This window comes from Micropterus salmoides, unplaced genomic scaffold (genome assembly GCF_014851395.1).
Source record: "Micropterus salmoides isolate LMB-PRFRI ecotype aquatic unplaced genomic scaffold, ASM1485139v1 Ms_hic_scaffold_18, whole genome shotgun sequence".
NCBI classification, from domain to species: Eukaryota; Metazoa; Chordata; class Actinopteri; order Centrarchiformes; family Centrarchidae; genus Micropterus; species Micropterus salmoides.
Window position 1 is genome coordinate 25,281,313 of NW_024040928.1, and position 20,532 is coordinate 25,301,844.

Below are 20,532 nucleotides of genomic sequence, written 5' to 3' on the forward strand. Positions count from 1 at the left end.
TTATCATATTATCATGACGCAATAACATGTAAGCAACATTTTAACTGTACATTTTAATCAAATCATATTTGCATGAAAAATCTAATTTTGCAAAGTAACCAGTAACTACAGCTGCCAGATAAATGTAGTGGAGAGAAGAATGATTAAGTAGATGTAGTTTATGTGAGTGGAGCAGAAATATGAAGTACAATTAATAGAATAAATAAAAATACATACAAAGTACTTTAATGAAGTATAATATCTGAGTAAATGTTATATTTTCCACCTGTGTGTAATAAGAAATAATACAATGATGTTATGAACCGATTATTAACCTGCCACAGATATGAAGTGGAAGAATAGTACCTCATTGAATCCTAAATTAAATATTATGGACTACATTTATATGTTGTTTTTTTTCATTTCTTGTTTTATATCTACTGTAGGCCTAGGCTGAAAAACATGGCTGCATTATGTCACAATTGGGGGCGGGGCCATGCAAATGAAGGATAAGAAGCAGAGGGAGGATGTGAGCGTCGGTCTCTCCCATCACCATCACCACCACCACCATCCTCTGAGGTGTGTCTGCTCCGCTGCAGCTGCAGACAGACGGACTGAAACCGGATCATTCTCTTTGTTCACACGGAACATGGCGTCAAAATGTCCTAAATGCGATAAGACGGTGTATTTCGGTGAGTGCGTCTTTTTCAGCGTTGAGACTATTATCAGAGGCGAAGCTTTGACTGCTGGGTGGAAGTGTCAGCATCTCATGAAAAGATAGTCCGCTATATTTTTTTTAAATACTCTATGTGTTTTAATGCAATACGTTTGATTCTAGTGCGTGTTTGAAACAGATTAGATTTATTACAGGACATGCAGATACAGAAACGGATGCAGATAGAGTCCATAGAGGATCTGAGATGACGTGCGCCCATTGACAAAAGAAGGGAGTTTCATTTTGTTAAATGCTGTAATAACTATATTGTTTCATAAATTTAATATACTAACTGTAAACACTTTTAAGAAGCACTGTACATAATATATTATTTGATGATTAAATTCATAACTATCGTATAAATCATCTCTTCTTTTCAAAGGAATGTGCGCACAATCTGTAGTACAGGCGGGGCTTGGTAATATGGAGAACATTAATATGGTGATCAGCAGCCTACATTATATTACTCAAGCACTCAAAATCACACGGTGAAGAGTTAAACTCTTGCTGATAAGATTGAGTTTTATTGATTTCTAGTGTTTCACTGAGTCAAAATCTAATAGGCCTAAAATAAACTGTATTTCAGATTACGTTGCAAAATATGTTGGTGAAACTGAGTCATTATCAGCAATATGGATAAATATATAATGTGACAACCTATTTTAAAAAATCCAGTATTGCCATAAAGCAGTCCTGCTCCTTGATATGCAACATGACCACATTGGCTTTCCAAAGATATGAAGCTACCATGTTAAAAATTGTATGACAAAATCTCTGACAAAGTAAATAAATATTTATCATTGAAGGCATAATGTCACATCACCAACTCTATTATTCTCCTTTTAAAGCTGACAAATAAGAAGAACGAGAAGCAGATAAATATTAAAGGTCTAATAAGAGGCCTTGAATCAGATTGCACATAAAGGGTGGATATTACAACGATAAATGTATGTTGTCTAACCTAAAAGTGTAAAGCATGCACATAGATAAGAGGTGGAGATAATGATTATTTTCATTATTGTTTTGTCTATAAAATGTCACAAAATGGTGAAAAATTCACATCCAAATCTCTGAAAGCCTAAAGCTTAGAGCTTTTTTGTCCATCACCATCAATCCAAAACCTCAAGATATTTGGTTTATTATCATAGAAGACAAAAAAAAAGAAAAAAATCTCATTTGAGAAGCTGGCAGGAGGATTAGTGTTACAAGAAAACCTCAATAAACTCGCTGCTGAGTAACTCACACACAGAGTAGTATTACATTACAGTGATGTTCCACCAGGCACATCTAATATCCTGATCTAATAACCCTCCTATCTGAAGTCTGCAGTGCCTCATATGTTTGATTTGATATGAATATGACAGTTTCTTCCAGAAATGTTAAAAAAATGCCTGAGATGGTGAGTCTAAGACTCAAACTGGTAACCACTCTGCTTTGACGCAGCCCAGACTGGGTTATAATTGGTTCACTATCTTTGGATAAGATTACAGGGAGCCATAAACAGTCCTGTTCACTTGTGGTCATCACCCTAAACTGTGTTATCCGAGCACTTATGACAAATGAAATAGTCATGATATAAAAATGTGATATCATGTTGCTTAGGAGTGTCTTTAGTGACCATATATCAGTTTTCAGCTTCTATTCATTTTGGAGCGGCACCACATGGCATTGTAAATAATTGATTGATTGCACATGCATCAAATGGATGGATTTTCTTTTTGTTCTTTCCACCTTCATTTCTCTGGGGAACAGCAGCAAAGCCCCACCCTGCAGGTTCAACCGAACACGCTGTTCTCTCTTTCTTCTTGAAAATATGCAGTGAATTTAAAAGAAAACATGTTTCCTCTGGCCGTGTGAGTTGTTGAAGCTCAGAAAGTTTGATCTATTTTCAGATTTTGAGCTTCAAAGTTGTCAGCAGCCAAAAGAGATACAAGAAAACAAACATACAAACCTACACACACACAGAAGGAGGGAAAGAAGTTGGTAGAAGGACATAAAGGACCCAAAAGTAAATAAATTGAAACAAGACAAGAAAGAGTATAGTACAGGAGTGGAAAAATGTGTGCTGTTTCATTAGATAAAGAAATGAAGAGGAAGAAAAAGAAAGGAATTTTAATCCCTGCTGAAATGTTGCTCTAGAAACTGCAGACTCAAATACCATTCTTTTAAAAATAACAGTATTTAATGTGATTTGCTCAGTAGATTCTTACAAACCATATCTACTGGCATTATAAGTAACACTAAAACACTACTGTATACACTTGTTACACACACACAATTGTCCTCCACCATCAATGCAAAGTGCTCGCTGTGTGCCAAGGTGACTTTCTGTCACATATCACAGTGACAGGCTGGGCAGTGAGTGTAAACAGGAAGTGTCATGTTGTATCAGGGCCTCAGTGTATCTGCTGGGATATTCTGGGAGGAAGAAAAACAGATAAATCACTGTTAGTGAACCGCTCTCCCCCTCTGCCCATCCTTCTGTCCTTTTCACAACAGTCTCTGTGACTGAAACTGTTCAGTAGCTTGAACAAAGATATTGTTTTAGTGACTGTACAAAAATTATTACGGCGGAAGTCATGAAGGGGAAGGGTTATGCAGTTTTTCTTTACTTTAACTTTTCTTGGAGACCAGGGTGTGCCTTTTATTTTGTCTCACACCAGATTTAAATTTTTCCTCATGATATAGTTAATATTTAATCCCTTAATGCTGATTGTCGCAAATTTGCATCACATTGCTTTCCATTCAGACTGCAGCCGAGAAAACAGATGTGTTCCCCCAATGCCAGCTTGTGCATATTCGATAGTCAAGGGGTTTAAAAATTTGTTACAAATAATAGCCTTGCATTCAAATGTTTATTTAAGCAAAAGTAGTACTCGTCATGCAGCATGGCCCGTTATATTATTGCATTATAATTGATGCATCTACTTGTGCATCATGTTAATGTTTTAGCTGGTAAAGGTGGACCTGATTTTTACTGTAGCTTGTAAAAGTCTTTTCTTAACCTGCAGATAACATTAGCTAGTAACATTTCTTTACATTACTAATAACATTGCTAACTTGTTCTACTTATCAGTTAATTGACATGAAACAGGACGGCAGTGGCTTTAACTCTAAACATTATATGATAATTTTGATAATTATCATATAATGTTTCAAGCTGCGAAATTTGAGTAGATGATTAAAGGAGTTGTATCAGTGAAACTCTATTTATTATCTTTTTATTTATTTATAGAAATAGGTTTAGGGTGGGGTTAGCGTTTGGCATGTAGCTCTGATAATTGAGGTTAGTGTTAGTAGAGTTAGAGGGATGGAGGAACGTACAGTAGCTTTATAAAAAGTCTGAATTAATTTGACTGAGACAACGAAATGGGAATCTCTGTGTGTCAGTCTGCTCTTCATCCAAACGCAGTGGAAAGAATGTTCTTTAGGTTGATGTGAACTAACAAGTGCCCTTCAAGTGTCTTCTGTCACTTTAACTGTAACAGTGTTGTGTCATGGAACAAACCTCTGCTATAAATCAGTTTTACTTATGTATTGTATCAAGATTGTGTCAAAATGTATTAGCAGTTGTTCTGTACTTCCTCTGAAGGTGTTACTTTCCAAGCTTGTTATGAACCGTTTGAAGGTTCATTTGTGTGGAAATAAAAAGCCACATTTGAGCGTGACCTCCTTTGGATCTGGTGTTAAAAACTGCTTGTTTGAAGACAATGGAAGGCAGCCGTTCACTGCAGAGGCTAAAGGATGCTGCCAAACTTGACAAGCATTACAATTCTGAGAAGCTGTCTTATGCCTCTTAACACCTTTTTCCCTGGTTCTCTATTACATATTTTTTGATAGGGATGTTATAATCTTAGCTCTGATTTGATTTCTGGACCATTTCTGTTTATACAACACTTTTCGGTTGTGTTTTGTTTTTTATTGTATCTCTGGATGTGGCTTAGATGATTGGATCTTCATTTTTTCTTTGGTGCATTTATACTCTTGGTGATTTTCTCTATTTATTGGCCTGCCCCATTATCATTGGGTTACCCAGAAGTGAGTACCTGGCCCATTCACCTTAGCTAGATCTATTCACCTATTTTGAATGTGTAAATGTCTCATAAACACCATAACATATTGATAAATATTTCTGATTTCTGTCTCTTTTGCTTTTACAGCGGAGAAGGTGTCGTCTTTAGGGAAAGACTGGCACAAGTTCTGTCTGAAATGTGAGCGCTGCAGCAAGACGTTGAATCCAGGAGGCCACGCTGAGGTAAGAGAAAGTGAACTGGAGGAGGCATGAAAATTAGAGTTTGAGTTGAGAGGGTATCTTTTAAGACGATGCTTTAATCTAGAGAGATTTATGAAGTAACAATAGAACATTTTTAAATTAACATATTGCCACATTTTAATGTCATCATAGTGGCACATGCATGCCTAAGAGCTTTAATCTCACTTTAGAATAAACTTTTTTCAACTTTTGACTGATCATGAAGGAAAGAGACACTGCTGGGACAGATCATGACATCATGATCATGACAGTAGGGGAAGGATCTGCCTGGCGAACTAGACCATATGTCCTAATAACATTTGTGACTAATGATCTAAAGAGTTACTAAATACTAAATACTTGCAGTCACAGGCTGTTTCAAAACCAAAGCCAATGCCTTTGTTAACCTTTGTTAACACAAGAGGACAAAACCTCAACAGGAAGTAGACTACACTGGTTTCTTTAGAGTCAAAATCGACTGACTTTCTAACCACCAATGACAATGGCAAGTTTGACCACAAGGAAACTGTGTACTTCCTCTTGTGGTTACATTCTCTGTCAAAGGCCAAAAAAGTTAAACTATCTACCTTATTTTGAGGATGTATTTATCTCAGCAGTAGCAGTTAGTCCCAGAAAAAGCAGTGTCATTTATATCAAAGTTGCATCAAATTGCTGCTCTGACACATTTTTGGGGGAGTGAAACCTGATCTGAAACTGCCAAAAAAAATCATCCAGTTCAGTTCAAAGATTTGTAGTCGCTGACTGTTTATGCTAAGTGAACACATCACTATTCATGGGTTTGGGCCTGATATTCAGCACTGATTCTGACAGACAAGCTCTGTACATGTGTTTAATAACTTAATAACTTAATAACTTTTCTGTGTCTTTTGCAGTCTTTTACTAAGCATTTAATGACGATATAACTTACTGTGAATATCAGCTCTCAGTCACCAGTGCTCCTCACTAAAAGCTACTGATTCAGTCAGAGACAATGGTGATTCTGTACAGTCAGAATAAAGTCAGTATAAAGATTCGTTGTCAAAGATTTGTTCGGATATGTACTGAACTGAACCCTTGTAGCGCAGGCTGTCTAGACAGCTGGACGGATAAAAAACGAAGCTGAATGTTCGGTCAGATGAAAACATGAAGCAGCTCCTTATCGGTCCAGCCATGTCTGGATGGCAGACGGCCATTACTGGAGATGAAGCCAGCAAATGTTGCATATTTTAATGTCTGTAAGGGGTCATACATGGAAAGTCAAGCTGATGACATTTTCCTGGACAAGTCATATTAGTCTATTTTTGATTTAAACAAAACAGTTAGCAAAAAAAGAGAGTGGTTTGTCGCAGGCTTTCACAGAGAATAATACAATCAAGTGACAGTTAACAGAATGCAGAATGGACTGATGGTCATAGTTAGCTCTTTTGTTATGTGTTGGTGTGAACAGAGAAAATAACAGAGAGCAGACAAGTCTTATAAACCTCTGTGAATAAGTCCTGGTTCATTTGTTATTTGGCATTATGTGAATCCAAACAGACTAAATACAAAAATGTGTTTAACTAAACTTTTCGAGAAACTGGACCTTTAGTCCCACTCTCCCTCCCTCTTGTATTTTGCAGCATGATGGGAAGCCTTACTGCCACAAGCCCTGCTACGCCGCCCTCTTTGGACCAAAAGGTGCTGTTTTTCCTTGGTTACACTTAAAAAGAATACTTGTAACAACTCTACAATGGCCATTTTCTGTGTTGTAAATGCAACGTTTGTGTGTGTTTTAGGCGTGAACATCGGCGGAGCTGGTTCCTACGTGTACGACAATCTGGCCAACGAAGCCCCTGCCGCTGTTTCCATGGAAACAGATGCCAAACCAGAGGAGGAGAAGAAAGCCCACGCACGGGGACCAGTGAAGGGTGAGAAATATGTGGAGCAAAAATAGAAAGTTATAGTCATATGTTGGGAAGATAAATTCCATGTCTGCTAGAATATTATCCTCTCTGGAAGGATTTGGATTATTTTAATCACTTTAGTTGCATAGATGATTAACATACTGAAGATATGGGGAGGGGCAGCTTTTAGAGAATAAAAAGGAAAATCAAGATGGCAAAAGGAGAAACTCACAGAGGAAGGAAATATATCAAACTGTCAGTAAAATGATGATGTTTGAGTCAAAGTGATCATTTGAAGATGTGTATGTCTAAAGAGAAAAACAGGTAATAGGTAGAGGCGTAACGAAAGAAATGGTGTGTGTTGGAAAATAATTATGTTCACTTATTGCCATATAAAGCTGCTAAATAATCCATCAATCTAAATGTGTTTCTATCAGCTGCAAGCTTCTCATCTTTCTCTGGAGGACCCAACATCTGCCCACGATGCAACAAGACAGTATATTTTGGTGAGCAGATGGATGTCTCGCAGTTTGCATGTATTATAAGAGTGTAGGAATGTGTCTAAGGGGGCTGGTTGCCTTGGTGACTATCTGCATGATGGCGTGTGTGTGTGTGTGTGTGTGTGTGCAGCTGAGAAGGTGTCGTCTCTTGGGAAGAACTGGCACCGGCCCTGTCTGCGCTGTGAGAGGTGCAGTAAGACTCTGGCTCCTGGCAGCCATGCAGAGGTGAGACATGCAGCGACACCACGCTCACAAAGCTGGATGTTAAATTTTTAATCATGTTAAAAAAACAAAAATGTTGCCAAAAGATGGAATAATTTTCTTTCCGTTGCAGCATGATGGACAGCCATACTGCCACAAACCATGCTACGCTGTGCTGTTTGGGCCCAAAGGTATGAAGTCACTTAGTGCAGCACTGTGGGAGGGTTAGAGAGAAACTGTCCTTTATTCAGTTATTGAAAGCCATGTATTGGTTGACTCATACCTGGGTGGGTGAAGAAAAATAACCACTGTTTATCAATGGTAGTGGCCTTCAAGTTTCAGATTGCAACTTGGTAAAAAGGGCAAAGGTACATGAAGAGAGGAGGAAACTATTATTATGTCCTTATGTGTTCTCACCACATAATCCTATAGCCATTCTAAATTAACTTAGTCATTAGCCTTGGGAACCCTAACCCTAACTTAACAATTCTGTATGTAAAACTGAGGCTCTACTTACAAAGGGAACCTCAAGTTTTAGCTCTCAGGATGTTTGCTGCAGCAATCTGCAGGGCCTCGCACTGTCTGTAAACATATATTCATACAAATCGTGCACTTGTCCCTGCGGGAGTATCCATTGCTCTCCGACACTGTAGTTGGCAACTAATTTTCAATAAGCATGCGGGAAGGTTGCTGTAGAAGAAGAAAGCAGGAAATGTCGAACATACAGAGCCTGGGAAGTGTCACAGGAAACAAATTTGTGCCCTCAAATTAGCATTTCATGTGCACAGATTATAATTCATTACTAATTCATGTTCTCAATTTAATATTCTTTTAATAGGCTCTGTCGATATGTAGGTTAACTAGGCTTTCTGTGCACACAGGACTTCTGAACGTAAGACTACAGGTTCACTGAGTCTGAAATGCATTAGAATAATAAATCTCACCCATTATATTTATTATAAATTATTAAATACCTGTAGCCATCACACAGCAGCAGGATCCAAATGAAGAACGGGCTTTTTTCCCCGTGTGTGGCACAACAGCGGTAACTTCATTCATTATTGTTATTATTTATCAGCAGCGGTGACTTCATTATATTATTAATTAGGCTCTCATGTGTGTAATCTATGCCAGGGTGCAGCCACCTACTGAGGCCTCTGAGGGGCTTGAACACTGTAATAAACCAGAACAAGGAGCTGAAATGTGAAACATTGCAGGCCGTTATATTTGGAGACATTGACAAACAGGATCATCAAAATGTTTGAGAGTGAACTTCGAATTTCTTTTAACATCTAATTGTCCAGGTTATTATTTCATTATGTAAATCCATTAAGATGTTAATGTAAAGGCTTTAATGTAGTTTTTCCTATGTCTTCCATCAGCCTTTGCAGGAGACAAATATCAGGAAAGCTTGCTGTTTTGTTTTTTCCAGCAAATCACATAAAAATTATATGCCCACTTAGGTCTATTCTTATATGAAGTCATGTGGATAAATCTACAGAACACGCTGTCGAGCTTTCATGGGCAATATTTCATCCATAGAAAGTAGTTCCAATGAAAACTGCTCACACTGAGGTTTAATAACTGAGACCATGTTTCTCAAAAGACACGTTGCTGATGAGATTTTCCAAATGTATTTGGGTGTTCTGCCCTCAGGCGTAAACACTGGAGGTGTCGGCAGCTACATCTACGACGATCCCGAAGCTGAGGCGGAGCCCTGAGCCCTGACGCTGCCTCCAGATAAGAGAACCGCCTCCAGGACCCTCAATGTCTCTTTGATTTAATTTGCCTTTGACGGTCATGGTGACAAACGATATGTACTGCGCTCACAGGGACGGATATTTAGATGTTTATGTTGTATTTGTATATTGTTTATATATCTATTTTTTGTACTGAAACAAACCTTTAACACGTCCTCCCATGTGAGTTTCAGATTTGCCTTTAAGTTTCTTGGTTCTCTTTGCCAAATAAGTCTCAGCCTATTATGTAGTGGATTAAAACGCCTGTGTTTTTTCACTCGTTATTAATAGTTTTTAAGATTTTTGTGCACTTGTATTGAGGGAAAAAAAAATGTACCAGCCGACCAATTTATTGTTAGTGTTTCTTGAACAAGTTCATCCTGGTTCTAAAAAAATCCTCGATCCAAAAAAGAGGGATGAGGTGTAGACGTATGAGGTACTGTACGCACATTTTAGACGTCCATATTACTGAATGTTTTGAAGGGGAGTTTGGGGTCTGTTAAGAACAAAAAGGTTTCAACTGTGCATCACATTTTCTACAGTAAAACTGTGATACCAAACCTGTGTTCAGTGTCTGTGCATATGTTCCTTATAGTTATTCATTTATTACAAAACAGCAAGGCAAGTTTATTTGTATAGCACATTTCAACAACAAGGTAATTCAAAGTGCTTTACATAAAACATAAAAGCAACAGAAATATAAAAAAGTTTAAAAGCAACACAGGGAAATTGAAATAATACACATTAAAAAATAATAAAAGTTACAGTGCAGTGTGCAATCAGGGTTAAAAGAGTTAAATGGAAAATAAAAACAGGCTGAGGGGTTGAGCAAATAATTGAGTTACAATTATTTTGAAAAGAGAATAAACAGAGAAGTACTTTAATCTACTCTCTCTAGCTAGTCTGTACTCGGGTCCATAGAAATCTTTGGGTCCACTGAAACTCCAAAAACCTTCGGACACTACAGAGAAACCAGGACATGTCTGTCCGCAGGCCACTTTGATCCAGTTATACTCTGGACCCACCTGCGCGTTTACAGGTGGACAGAGGTTCCTGCAAATCACTCGGGCGCGAGATTTAAGACCACTTCGTTCACTCTGTTCAATCTCACTCTCATTATCTTTTCACTCTATTACCTACTCATTTCTCACTCTTTCTTTGTAAATATTTAATTAAAAGCAATGGTAAAAAGCTAAAAACAAAGAAAAATAAAACAGGACAGTCAAAGTTACAGTACAGTGTAACTTATTAATCTACTAGTTAAGGCAGTGGTTAAAAAGAAAAATCTTAAATATTTAATTAAAAGCAATGGTAAAAGGAAAAGCCTTCAGTCTTAATTTAAAATAATTGACTGTTTCAGCAGACCTGCAGTTATCTGGGAGTTTATTCCAGATATACGGAGCATAATAACTGAACACTGCTTCTCCTTGTTTAGATTTGACTCTGGGGACAGAAAGCAGACCTGCCCCAGACGACCTGAGAGGTCTGGATGGTTCATAATGAAGCAGAAGATCAGAAATGTATTTTGGCCCTAAACCATTTATTGCTTTATAAACTAACAGCAGAATTTGTTTTGACATACAGGAAGCCAATGTAAAGACCTCAGAACTGGAGTGATGTGATCCACCTTTTTGGTCTTAGTGAGGACTCGAGCAGCAGCGTTCTGAATCAGCTGCAGCTGTCTGATGGATTTCTTAGGGAGCCCTGTAAGGACACTGTTACAGTAGTCAAGTCGACTGAAGATAAATGCATGGATAAGCTTTTCCAGGTCTTGCTGAGAGATAAGTCCTTTAATCCGTGATATATTCTTCAGGTGATAGTAGGCTGACTTTGTAATTGTCTTAATGTGGCTCCTCAAATTCAGATCTGAGTCCATGACTACACCAAGATTTAACATTACAGATTGAAGTCGAGCACTGACTTCCAAAAATCCTAAAACAATAACTTCAGTTTATCTTTGTTCAGTTGAAGAATATTCTGGCACATCAAGTCGTTGACCTGCTCAATACAGTTACTCAGCACTCGTATGGGATCATAGTCCCCTGGTGAAATGGTTATGTAAATCTGTGTGTCATCTGCATAATTATGGTAACATATGTTACCATTGTTGTTTTTCATAATCTGAGCCAGTGGAAGCATGTAAATGTTAAACAAAGAGGTCCCAGAATGCAGCCTTGGGGAACTCCACGTGTCATTTTTGTCAGCTCATGTGTGATTACCTATAAACACAAAGTAGTCCCTGTCCTTTAAGTAGGATATAAATCATTTTAGTACTGTGCCAGAAAGTCCAACCCAGTTTTCAAGTCTGTCTAGTAATATGTTGTGGTCGACCGTGTCGAATGCAGCACTGAGATCCAATAATACTAAGACTGAAATTCTGCCACTGTCAGTGTTTTAATGGATATCATTGAAGACCTTAACAAGAGCCGTCTCAGTGCTGTGGTGTGGTCGAAAACCTGACTAGAAGACATCAAAACAGTTATTTAGTGCCAAGAAAGCACTAAGCTGTTGAAAAACAGCCTTTTCAATAATTTTACTTATCATTTAGCAAGGCTAACTTTGTTTATGTAGAGGACTTCCTACACAAGGAAAATATCTTTAGGTATGCAACAGTTTTTTTCATTATTGATTCATCTGCTGATTATTATTATTTTTTTAATTAACTACATAATCATTTAAAAAACAGTCAAAATTGCTCATTTCTCCAGAACCAAAACGTCTGGAATGTTGTTTTGTCTGACAAACAAAGATTTTATGATGAATATTGAATTTAAAATGAAAGTACCAAGTAACAAATTGTGTTGCTAAAGAAGCTGGAACCAACAAATGTTTTATAGTTTTGCTTGATAAATGAGTACTGAAAATATATTAGCATTACAGACATTAAGGGGAGCTACTAAAACCATGCTCGCATTTAAAGTAGGCCTATACATATGTACTGCATATGTAGTCAACAATCAATATAAATAAATGTTTTCAGCACAGGTTAATTCCTCACGAAGGCTGTTAGAATGACTGTAAGAATAAAAACTCAAAGAAGCTTCACCAGATTTTGATTCACTCCCAGTGAACTGAGAGGTCTTTGTGACTCAAACCATTTGAACATTTCTTACAGTCACATGTAGGCCGACCTGTAGAGCTTTCATTGCTTCTTAAAGACAAGAGAATAACCTTAAACTCTGTTTTAGTGGAGACAAGAAGGTGAGACAGTGATCTGATAGCATACACTTTTCTTTTCTTTTTTTTTTCTCTAGTGTTACAGTTTTGCCCCGCCTCCGAAAAGTGCTACCAAATAAAAAGGTTGAACGTCAGTGACAGAATCAAGTCGGGAAAACCCCTTACTGGAAACAAGGTCCCCGGAAGTGGAGATGTGTCAAGCTATACAGAATGCTACCGGAAGTTAGGGGAGATTTTATCTACAAAACAATAATGTAGAAAGTGACAATCAATACGCAGTGTCAACATGCAGTGATGGAGATTAATGAAATACTGAAGTACAGTAATTATGCCCCAATACTTGGCACTACATTTCTGAGAGATAAAGATGACACAAAGATGCTAATTCTAATTTACATACAAACATTTAATCAGTTTATTTAATATTATGCATCTCCACAGATCAAATGACTTTACATTACCAGCTACAACAGCAAAAGGTTGCTTATGCATTTATCAGTAATAATAATTCTATAATATGATTACATTATTATAGTATGCTATGCTATGAAATAACACTGACATTTTGTGCCAATTTAAAGTTTTTAATTATAGAATGTAAACTAATATTCTACAATTAAAAACTTTAAATAACACCATGGGCATTTTATATGCTGATTTCAGTATTTTTAGTGTCCAGATATTTTAACATAACCATTAATATTGTACCCCTGGAGTTTGGAGAAGGCACTGAAGCAGGACTTTGCCATTCATGTTTGGAAATTTATTATATAAATTAAAATATTATAATTGAACAGTTAAAGTCAAAGTTCAAACTAAGTGTTCCTTGAATCCTAACTGCAGACCTGATCATGAATACTTACTTTTGATACTAACAGTACATTTTGCTGATAACACTTTACTTTAACTTGATACAGATCTGAAAGCAAAATTTTTACATTGTGTTATTAGGTCCTCTTTAACTTAGTAGTATTTTGTCTAGCACCTAATCTACGGTGATTAGTTGCTAGACCAAGAGTAAACATACAGTTGACATAAATAGATATAGTAGATATAAATATGGAATAAACTGAAGCAAGTCATAAATTAATAATCAGGCTTTGGGAAAAAACAAACAAACAATTTGGCAGTTATTTACATGTGCATTACTCCTGATTTGTGTTGTCCAAACACATTACAGGGGGGACTGGATTTGTATAAATATATAAATATAAAATGGACAAAATTGGAATGTGTATATTTATACAGGTACCTGTCTAATGTACATGAGAGTATGTGTTGGGAGATGTTATTGTTAGTTGTGTGTTGTTTTTGCGAAGCTGTAGAACGGTCAGACGGACAAATTTCCATTAAGGAAACAATAAAGTATATCTTATCTTTATTGTTGTAAAACAGGACATTTAAATTACTTATTTATTGCCCTGTTTTTATAAATATTAATCTTGCACAGACCCCATGATTACAAAACAATGCATCACAGCATTTTGCCCGGCGGCCAATACGACGTTTTATTTTGAAATACCTAACCGGAAGTCATGTGTTTTATTGTGGCTAGCTTAACGCGTGTTAACGCTACTTCTGCTCCAACAAGCTCATTACCTCGACGCCATCTCGGGATAAAGGATTATCTCTCGACTTATTTAGCATCAGAAGTAATTAAAACTAATTAGACAACAAAATAACGCTATAGTCGTTAAGTAATTACTTCTGCGTGAGAGTCGTTTGGATAATAAAGTGTAATATCCACTCGCGAAGAAGAAGCTTAGCTTGCTGTTAGCTTGCGACGTCGTTAGCTAACGTTAGGTTAAGCCAACTTAGCTGCAGGGGAATTTCACAGCTTGTTTATGTTTTCGCCAACTCAGAGAAATGTTAGACGGCTCTCCGGCTCACAGCGATGAGGCCAACATCGGCAACGTCGAAAACAACAACCCGAAATCTTTGATTTCCAGCAGCGATGGGTTGAACACGGGCAACAAAACGAGGCAGGCGCTGCTGAAGAAAGGAGGCAGGAAGCTGCGGTCAGCAGCGCCGATGCATCACCAGAAACCCCCGAGAAACTGCCCCAACATCCGCCTTTCAGACCTCAACAACAACAACAGCAGCACTCTGACGGCTCCGTCGGCAAACAGAGCTGCAGCTCAGCCCGGCACCGACACACAGACCGCCCTGACCCTCCATCAGCTCAAACAGGGAGCCAAGAAAGAGGTATCTTCCTGGTTTGTTGTTGTTTATCTGCTGCAGACTGTGTTTACCGCACAGTATCGTCCAGTGAGATAAAGAAAAGGCAGTTTGAACCTAATATGACATCCAGTATTTGTTCTTGATCAGTAAAAACAGCTCATTTATTACCAGAAATCACTTGATGTCCTCTCCTGAAAGCCTGGTAATCTTCTTTATATATGTTACACACATTCTTAATCTATAGTTTCATTAGTCAATCAACAGAAAATTTAGTTGGCAGCTGTTATGGTGATTTAGTTAACCGTGATTGTATTTTTTTAAGCAAAAGTGCCACAACTTTAGCTCTCAAATGTGAATATTTGCTGGTTTTGGTAGTTTTTTTTATGATAATGCGTGAGTATTTGTGAGTTTTGGGATTGTTTGTGGGGCAAAACAAGACATTGGAAGACATCAACTTGGTCTCTGTGTAAAAACTACAGTGCTCATGTTTCACTGTTTAATGACCAAACTATTATTCTGTTAAAAATAAGAGTCATTTGCAGCCCTGTTCACATCAATATCAGCATATTTTTTAAGTTATGACCTCATACAGCCGCACAAAAAGATGATGCAGTCTGTTAAACAATTAAAAATGTTCATGTTTTCTTGTGGATTTAAGCGTGATTAAACCCCATTTAGTGACTGACGCAGTTGTGAAGAATCGAAAGTAGAAACGTGGTGTACTTCCTCTTTCTGCTGGCATCTTTATGTGGATTAACAGGTTAACAGCAACTGGTTATTTTAACAGTTATTTTTGGGCATGCATTGGCCTCTCCTCTGCAAAACTTGTTTGGTAATTATTGAAAAAGACTCCTGTTTAACTTGATGTGAAAATAGAATATAATTCGGTGTGTTTGATGTTGATATTGTCAGTACAGGAGGTAAAAACAGAGGAAATGAGGTTTGATGTAATTGTGGTAAAATTTGAGGTTTGACCCAACTTAACGAGCTTCTAGACGTCCCAGTCACACCATCTCAACCTGTGTGTGGTGTCCTCTTTCTGCTGGCAAACCACAAACAAAAACAAACTATATAACACATACACTTATCTTGTCCCAGTTGCAAAATATTCATTTGTGTTTTCTGATCCGTTCTGCTTCACCAGTGTTTGTCAGATGTAATCAAATCTTTTTTTCTTTTTCTTTTTATAATAATTAAATATAATAATTAATATGTTTTAAAAACATTGCAAAAAAAAAATTACATCATCAGACTCCCCGAAGTGGCTTCACTGTAAAGACGGACCACCGCCCTCACGTTATGGATCAAATAAAATCTAGTTTGTAATCTGCATGATAGAAACAGAACTGTATAGTGTAGTTCATGAACCTGTAGGCTGTGAATTGTCATGGACATTTTTATTATGGGTCCCTGAAACAGAATTGGAAAGTTTTTAAATCCTGTCCATAAAAATGTATTTGAACTCTGAGTTCTACCGCGTCCTGGAAAACCTGGAAAACAGTTGACCAATTTTCCAGTCATGGAAAACACATGGAAAGTCAGAGGAAAAGCAAAATTTCCTGGAAAATCTTGTTTTGTCCTGGAAAATTATTTTAACATATTGCGGCAGCGTTGTGAGCACACCCCCGAGTCACGTCACATGGTAGCACAGGTTGGAAAACATTAATTCAGGTGTTACTCAGGTGTAAACTCTGAATAATGTAAATTGTGACACCCTCCAAAGGTAAATATTCACACTGCTGGCTGATAACTGTGGTACACTATTCGGTTAATGGTCTTCAGGCAGCAGTGGTTAAAATTTCAAAAGCACTTGCCAAACATAGAACACAAAGGAAAACAAAGGCAATACTATAAATAAATTAAAAACACAAGAGAAAGAAAGGAAAAAGGAAAAAAGCAACAGTAAGACTTGTAAAGATCATCAGTTCTTCTTCTCACAGACTTTATTAAATAAATAAAAAAATATATATTTTATAATTACCCTCCCTTAAACATTGAACACCTGTGAGATTGCAAAGAAAAGTTAAGAAAATTAGGTTATTAATTTAATAATTACATTGTAATTATAACATCTATCCTGGACATCCTCTCACTACTTTCACAGCTGTTTGTTGTTTTTGTAATGTTTAAATGTTTTTTTATTAAAACAGTGTTTGTTAAAGTACGTGATATTTATTGTTTTTGGTTTTTACCGTGGTATCGAATTGACATGGAGAATCGTGGAATTTTACTAGTATCTGTATCGACTACTAAAATTCTGGTATCGTGATCCACTGATGAAGGCCATTAGTTTAAGCTGAAAGCTCTGATTAAAGCTTGTAAGTCGACCTTGAATGTTTTTCTTGTCAAACTACTATTTCCAAGGTGAAGTATGAACTTTCATGCTCAACATGAGGATTTTTATTTGTCCAGTAATAGAACAATTATATTTATGAGATAACTGGGTTAATAAGAGTTTGTTTCTGTTTCTCAGCTGCTGAAATCCAGAGGTGGCAGATTGGAACGAGGGGCCATGCAGCCGGGGGGCCAACCTCCCCGCAACCTGCCCAGACACGATCAGATCACCCAGAACGTGGTGACACGGAGCCACAAGCCCAAACAGGGCCAGACCCCCGGCGCTTCTCACCCCTCAAAGAAAGATAACAGCAGCCCCAATAAGCCCTTTTCGCTCCACCAGCCTCCGCTCCGGGAGCAGAAAAAACCCCTCCACGCCTCCAACAATGTGAAGATCGTGAACACACCGCCTGCTGAAGCCGCGTCTGAATACCTCAAAGATGGCGAGAAGATCTACGCTGGAGCGAAGTTCAGTGAGCCGCCCTCACCGAGTGTCTTACCCAAACCGCCCAGCCACTGGGTCGGAGAAAACGAGCCTCAACAGAGCAACCAAAGCCGAGAGCAAATGAGCGTTCACTTAAAGTCGCTGCTGAAGGTTCAGGATAAATCATGATCGCAGGTTTGTGATTGGAACAATTGGAAACTTTGTGAGTTAAATTGAGTTTGGCCTTTAACACACTGCAATACGATATAGGGAGTTTTTATTAACTGTAGTACAATTTCCCATAATTCAACATGCTGCCTGCATTTGTGAACATTTTTAGAGACTCTGTGTTGTTGCTGGATCTGACCGACCTGCTGTGCACGTCACCTCTCGCTGTCACCTTTTGTGATTAATGTTGTTGAGACGTTATTTTCAGGACGTAAACGTAAGTATGAAAAGGATGAGGTCGTCTCCAGCAGCAACACAGATCTGTGTCTCGTGTTTACATTATGTAAAGAGATGATGACACTTTCTTTGGACATTTTTGATAAGGCAGCCTTGTGTCGATTTTGACTTTTTAAAGAGCTTCTGTAAATGTACATAATGTAAACATATATTTGTGTATATTTTTCCTTATTGTTTTAACTGAGATTCTAGTTTTGTTACTGAGGTCACAAAAAAAAAGTCCCCTGCGAACTTGAGGCACTTTGTTCCAGCTCAGTTCAGCGTGAGGTGCAGTGGATGAAAAAGAGACTCTTGCTGATTTGCACTGAAAACTAAAATCAGGAAGGGCGGGAAACCAAATTTTCATGTTCCAAAGCTTGACCAGCCACTTTGATAAATTCACTAGCCAGCTTAAAGCGCCGGAGAGGACTTCCAGATTCTGGCTGGTTACCTTTCAAAATGGCTCAGATAGCGGACAAGTCAAAAGCGGAATCCACCAGCTGGTGGCTGAAGTCCTTTCCCTTCCCTGAACACGGGTCCATTCGGTGAAAAGACGGGGACTGTGAGGCTGCTGAATCCTCAGCGAACTGAAGAGAGGACGACAATGTGAAAAGCCTCACACCCAGCTGCTGCAGGAAGCCAGTATCCAGCATCCAGAGCGAGTGCTTCTTCTTTTTTTAACTCTATTGCACTGACTTCGAGTACGTTCACATTAAGCCGGTTAAATTTACACTTTCACACTCCGTTTCAGCCGTTTGTCCACACTAAGCCGCCGTGTCTTAAGACAAAAAAACGAAGTGCGCTTTGTGTTGCAGAAAACTGGCCTGCACAGTCACGGGATGCGTGGCAGGAAAATTAAGGAGGTAATTTTCTTCAAACTTTCTCTGTGAAGCGATAACATACAACACAGGCGAAGGCCAAAACAGCTTCCATTACTCACCTGTTTTTAGGTATAAGTATTTTGGCGAATACCAGAAAAATTATCTGCAACTATTTTTTTTTAAATTGTTTAAGCACAAAAACAAACATTTGCTGATCCCATCTTCTAAAATGTGAGGATTTGCTGGTTTTTTTTCTGTTTTACCGTAAACATTTAGTTTGTCAGACAAACTGGCGTTTTATAGGATGATATAAAACGGTCCATTAATCAAAATAATGATTAGCTGTAGCCTTACTCATGATTGTAAAATAATGACTTGAACCAGAGCAGCTAGGGATTGACTGCTGCTTAACATGTTATGTTATCAATCATCATTATAAACTCTATCCATTATATGGCTGTAGAAACGGATAAACATATAGAGTAAGTGAGGACAAAGTAAATGGTGAGTTCTGCAGTATTAAAAGACAGTATAGGTGAACACAGAGAGCAGGAGGGGACAGAAAGAGGTTTAAAGAGCTGAGACTCAGCAAAGTGTTAGTCCCGCTCCTCAGCTGGTGTTTGTTGTGATGAGAGTTTTATTGTTTGCAGAATGAAAAGAAGTTAAAGATGAAGAGATTAAGCTATTTTCCTGTTCAGTGTGGATGTTGATCTTTACCAAAACAACATAGAAGTAGTGAAGACGCACATTGTTTTTACACTTAAACTGCGTTTTAAAAGTTGTATGGCTTCATGTGGACGTAGTCTTGCTTTGTATGTTTATTTTTTTTTTTAGAGGGGACCTGTTTTCACACAACTTTACTTTTTACTTTAAAGCATGTTAATGTATACCAAGAGTATGTGTTGAAATTGGCACGGATGATCTTGTGATTACAGTATTTGCTTTTTGTTTTTATTTTAATGGTTTCTGTGGATGCAGGCAGCTGCTGGATCTTGTTTCTTGACCTCTGTGACGTCACGTAAATGGAAAATTGTATTACTGTAGCAGAAACTGCCTGTTTTTTATTGCAGTGTTTGGAAATTATTTCATTCCAGTTTTGAGAATATGCTAAAAAGACACGCCTCCATGCCGCAATTTGGGAAAGAATGTTCTTTTATGAAGCCTTTCATATCTAAATTAAAAATTATATTAAAATATTGGTTACCCCTATTATATGTTGTTTCTGTGTTCTTTACAAGCTAAGACAAGATACCATGTTACCAAGTTTGTTTGTCTTGTTACAGACACTTAACAAGATTCTATAAAACATGTCCTAAAAAGTTTTTTAAATAGGTTAACGGTGCAAAATCATAGTAAATTGTATTGCAAGTTGATGTAAAAACAGGAACCAAGGCTGCGGAGTTTTGGAGAAATCTCCCATAGAGATGTCTGCCATATACTCGGCCTGTGGTGCTCAAAACTCAACAGCAATGTCTGTTTTCAAAAATCATGACCCAGTTACTCAAGCTAATCTACAGTCCTTGATGTGAGCAGTTTCATGTAGGAACTATGGGTAGAAAGAAAATAGTTCATATGTTACGAAAATAGGGTGGTGATGGCACAATGGATAAGACGCCTGCCTTTGATGTGAGAGACCCGGGTTAAATCCCCCCACTGTGACACATGCACCATTGTGTCCCTGAGCAAGACACTTAACCCCTAGTTGCTCCAGAGGCGTGCGACCTCTGACATGTATAGCAATTGTAAGTCGCTTTGGATAAAAAGCATCAGATAAATAAGTTAATGTAAATGTAAAATAGTGGAAGAAGTTTCTTTTTACATGTTTTGGTTTCTGAACGCAGCGGGGAAGAAATATGGGATGTTAGTCAATGAAAGTTTTAGG

The 20,532-nt window shown here is 37.8% G+C and overlaps 2 protein-coding genes across 2 annotated transcripts; both read left to right on the plus strand.

Moving 5' to 3' along the window:
- The first annotated feature begins 516 nt into the window (after positions 1-516).
- Positions 517-9,833, plus strand: crip2l (cysteine-rich protein 2-like). Its single transcript, XM_038726593.1, has 8 exons — positions 517-671; positions 4,855-4,949; positions 6,566-6,623; positions 6,722-6,853; positions 7,267-7,335; positions 7,460-7,554; positions 7,664-7,721; positions 9,187-9,833. The coding sequence occupies exons 1-8, from the start codon at positions 629-631 to the stop codon at positions 9,249-9,251; spliced, it is 615 nt and encodes a 204-aa protein (XP_038582521.1). The 5' UTR covers positions 517-628; the 3' UTR covers positions 9,252-9,833.
- A 4,174-nt stretch (positions 9,834-14,007) lies between these two features.
- Positions 14,008-19,862, plus strand: pnrc1 (proline-rich nuclear receptor coactivator 1). Its single transcript, XM_038726578.1, has 2 exons — positions 14,008-14,651; positions 17,101-19,862. The coding sequence occupies exons 1-2, from the start codon at positions 14,313-14,315 to the stop codon at positions 17,572-17,574; spliced, it is 813 nt and encodes a 270-aa protein (XP_038582506.1). The 5' UTR covers positions 14,008-14,312; the 3' UTR covers positions 17,575-19,862.
- The last annotated feature ends 670 nt before the right edge of the window (positions 19,863-20,532 follow it).

What these genes read in the sequence shown, in the direction of transcription:
- pnrc1 (XM_038726578.1), top strand. Translation starts at nt 14,313, where the DNA reads ATGTTAGACGGCTCTCCGGCTCACAGCGATGAGGCCAACATCGGCAAC. An exon ending in AACAGGGAGCCAAGAAAGAG is followed by an intron (nt 14,652 to 17,100) that starts GTATCTTCCTGG and finishes TCTGTTTCTCAG; the next exon opens with CTGCTGAAATCCAGAGGTGG.
- crip2l (XM_038726593.1), top strand. Translation starts at nt 629, where the DNA reads ATGGCGTCAAAATGTCCTAAATGCGATAAGACGGTGTATTTCG. An exon ending in CGCACGGGGACCAGTGAAGG is followed by an intron (nt 6,854 to 7,266) that starts GTGAGAAATATG and finishes TGTTTCTATCAG; the next exon opens with CTGCAAGCTTCTCATCTTTC. An exon ending in TGTGCTGTTTGGGCCCAAAG is followed by an intron (nt 7,722 to 9,186) that starts GTATGAAGTCAC and finishes TTCTGCCCTCAG; the next exon opens with GCGTAAACACTGGAGGTGTC.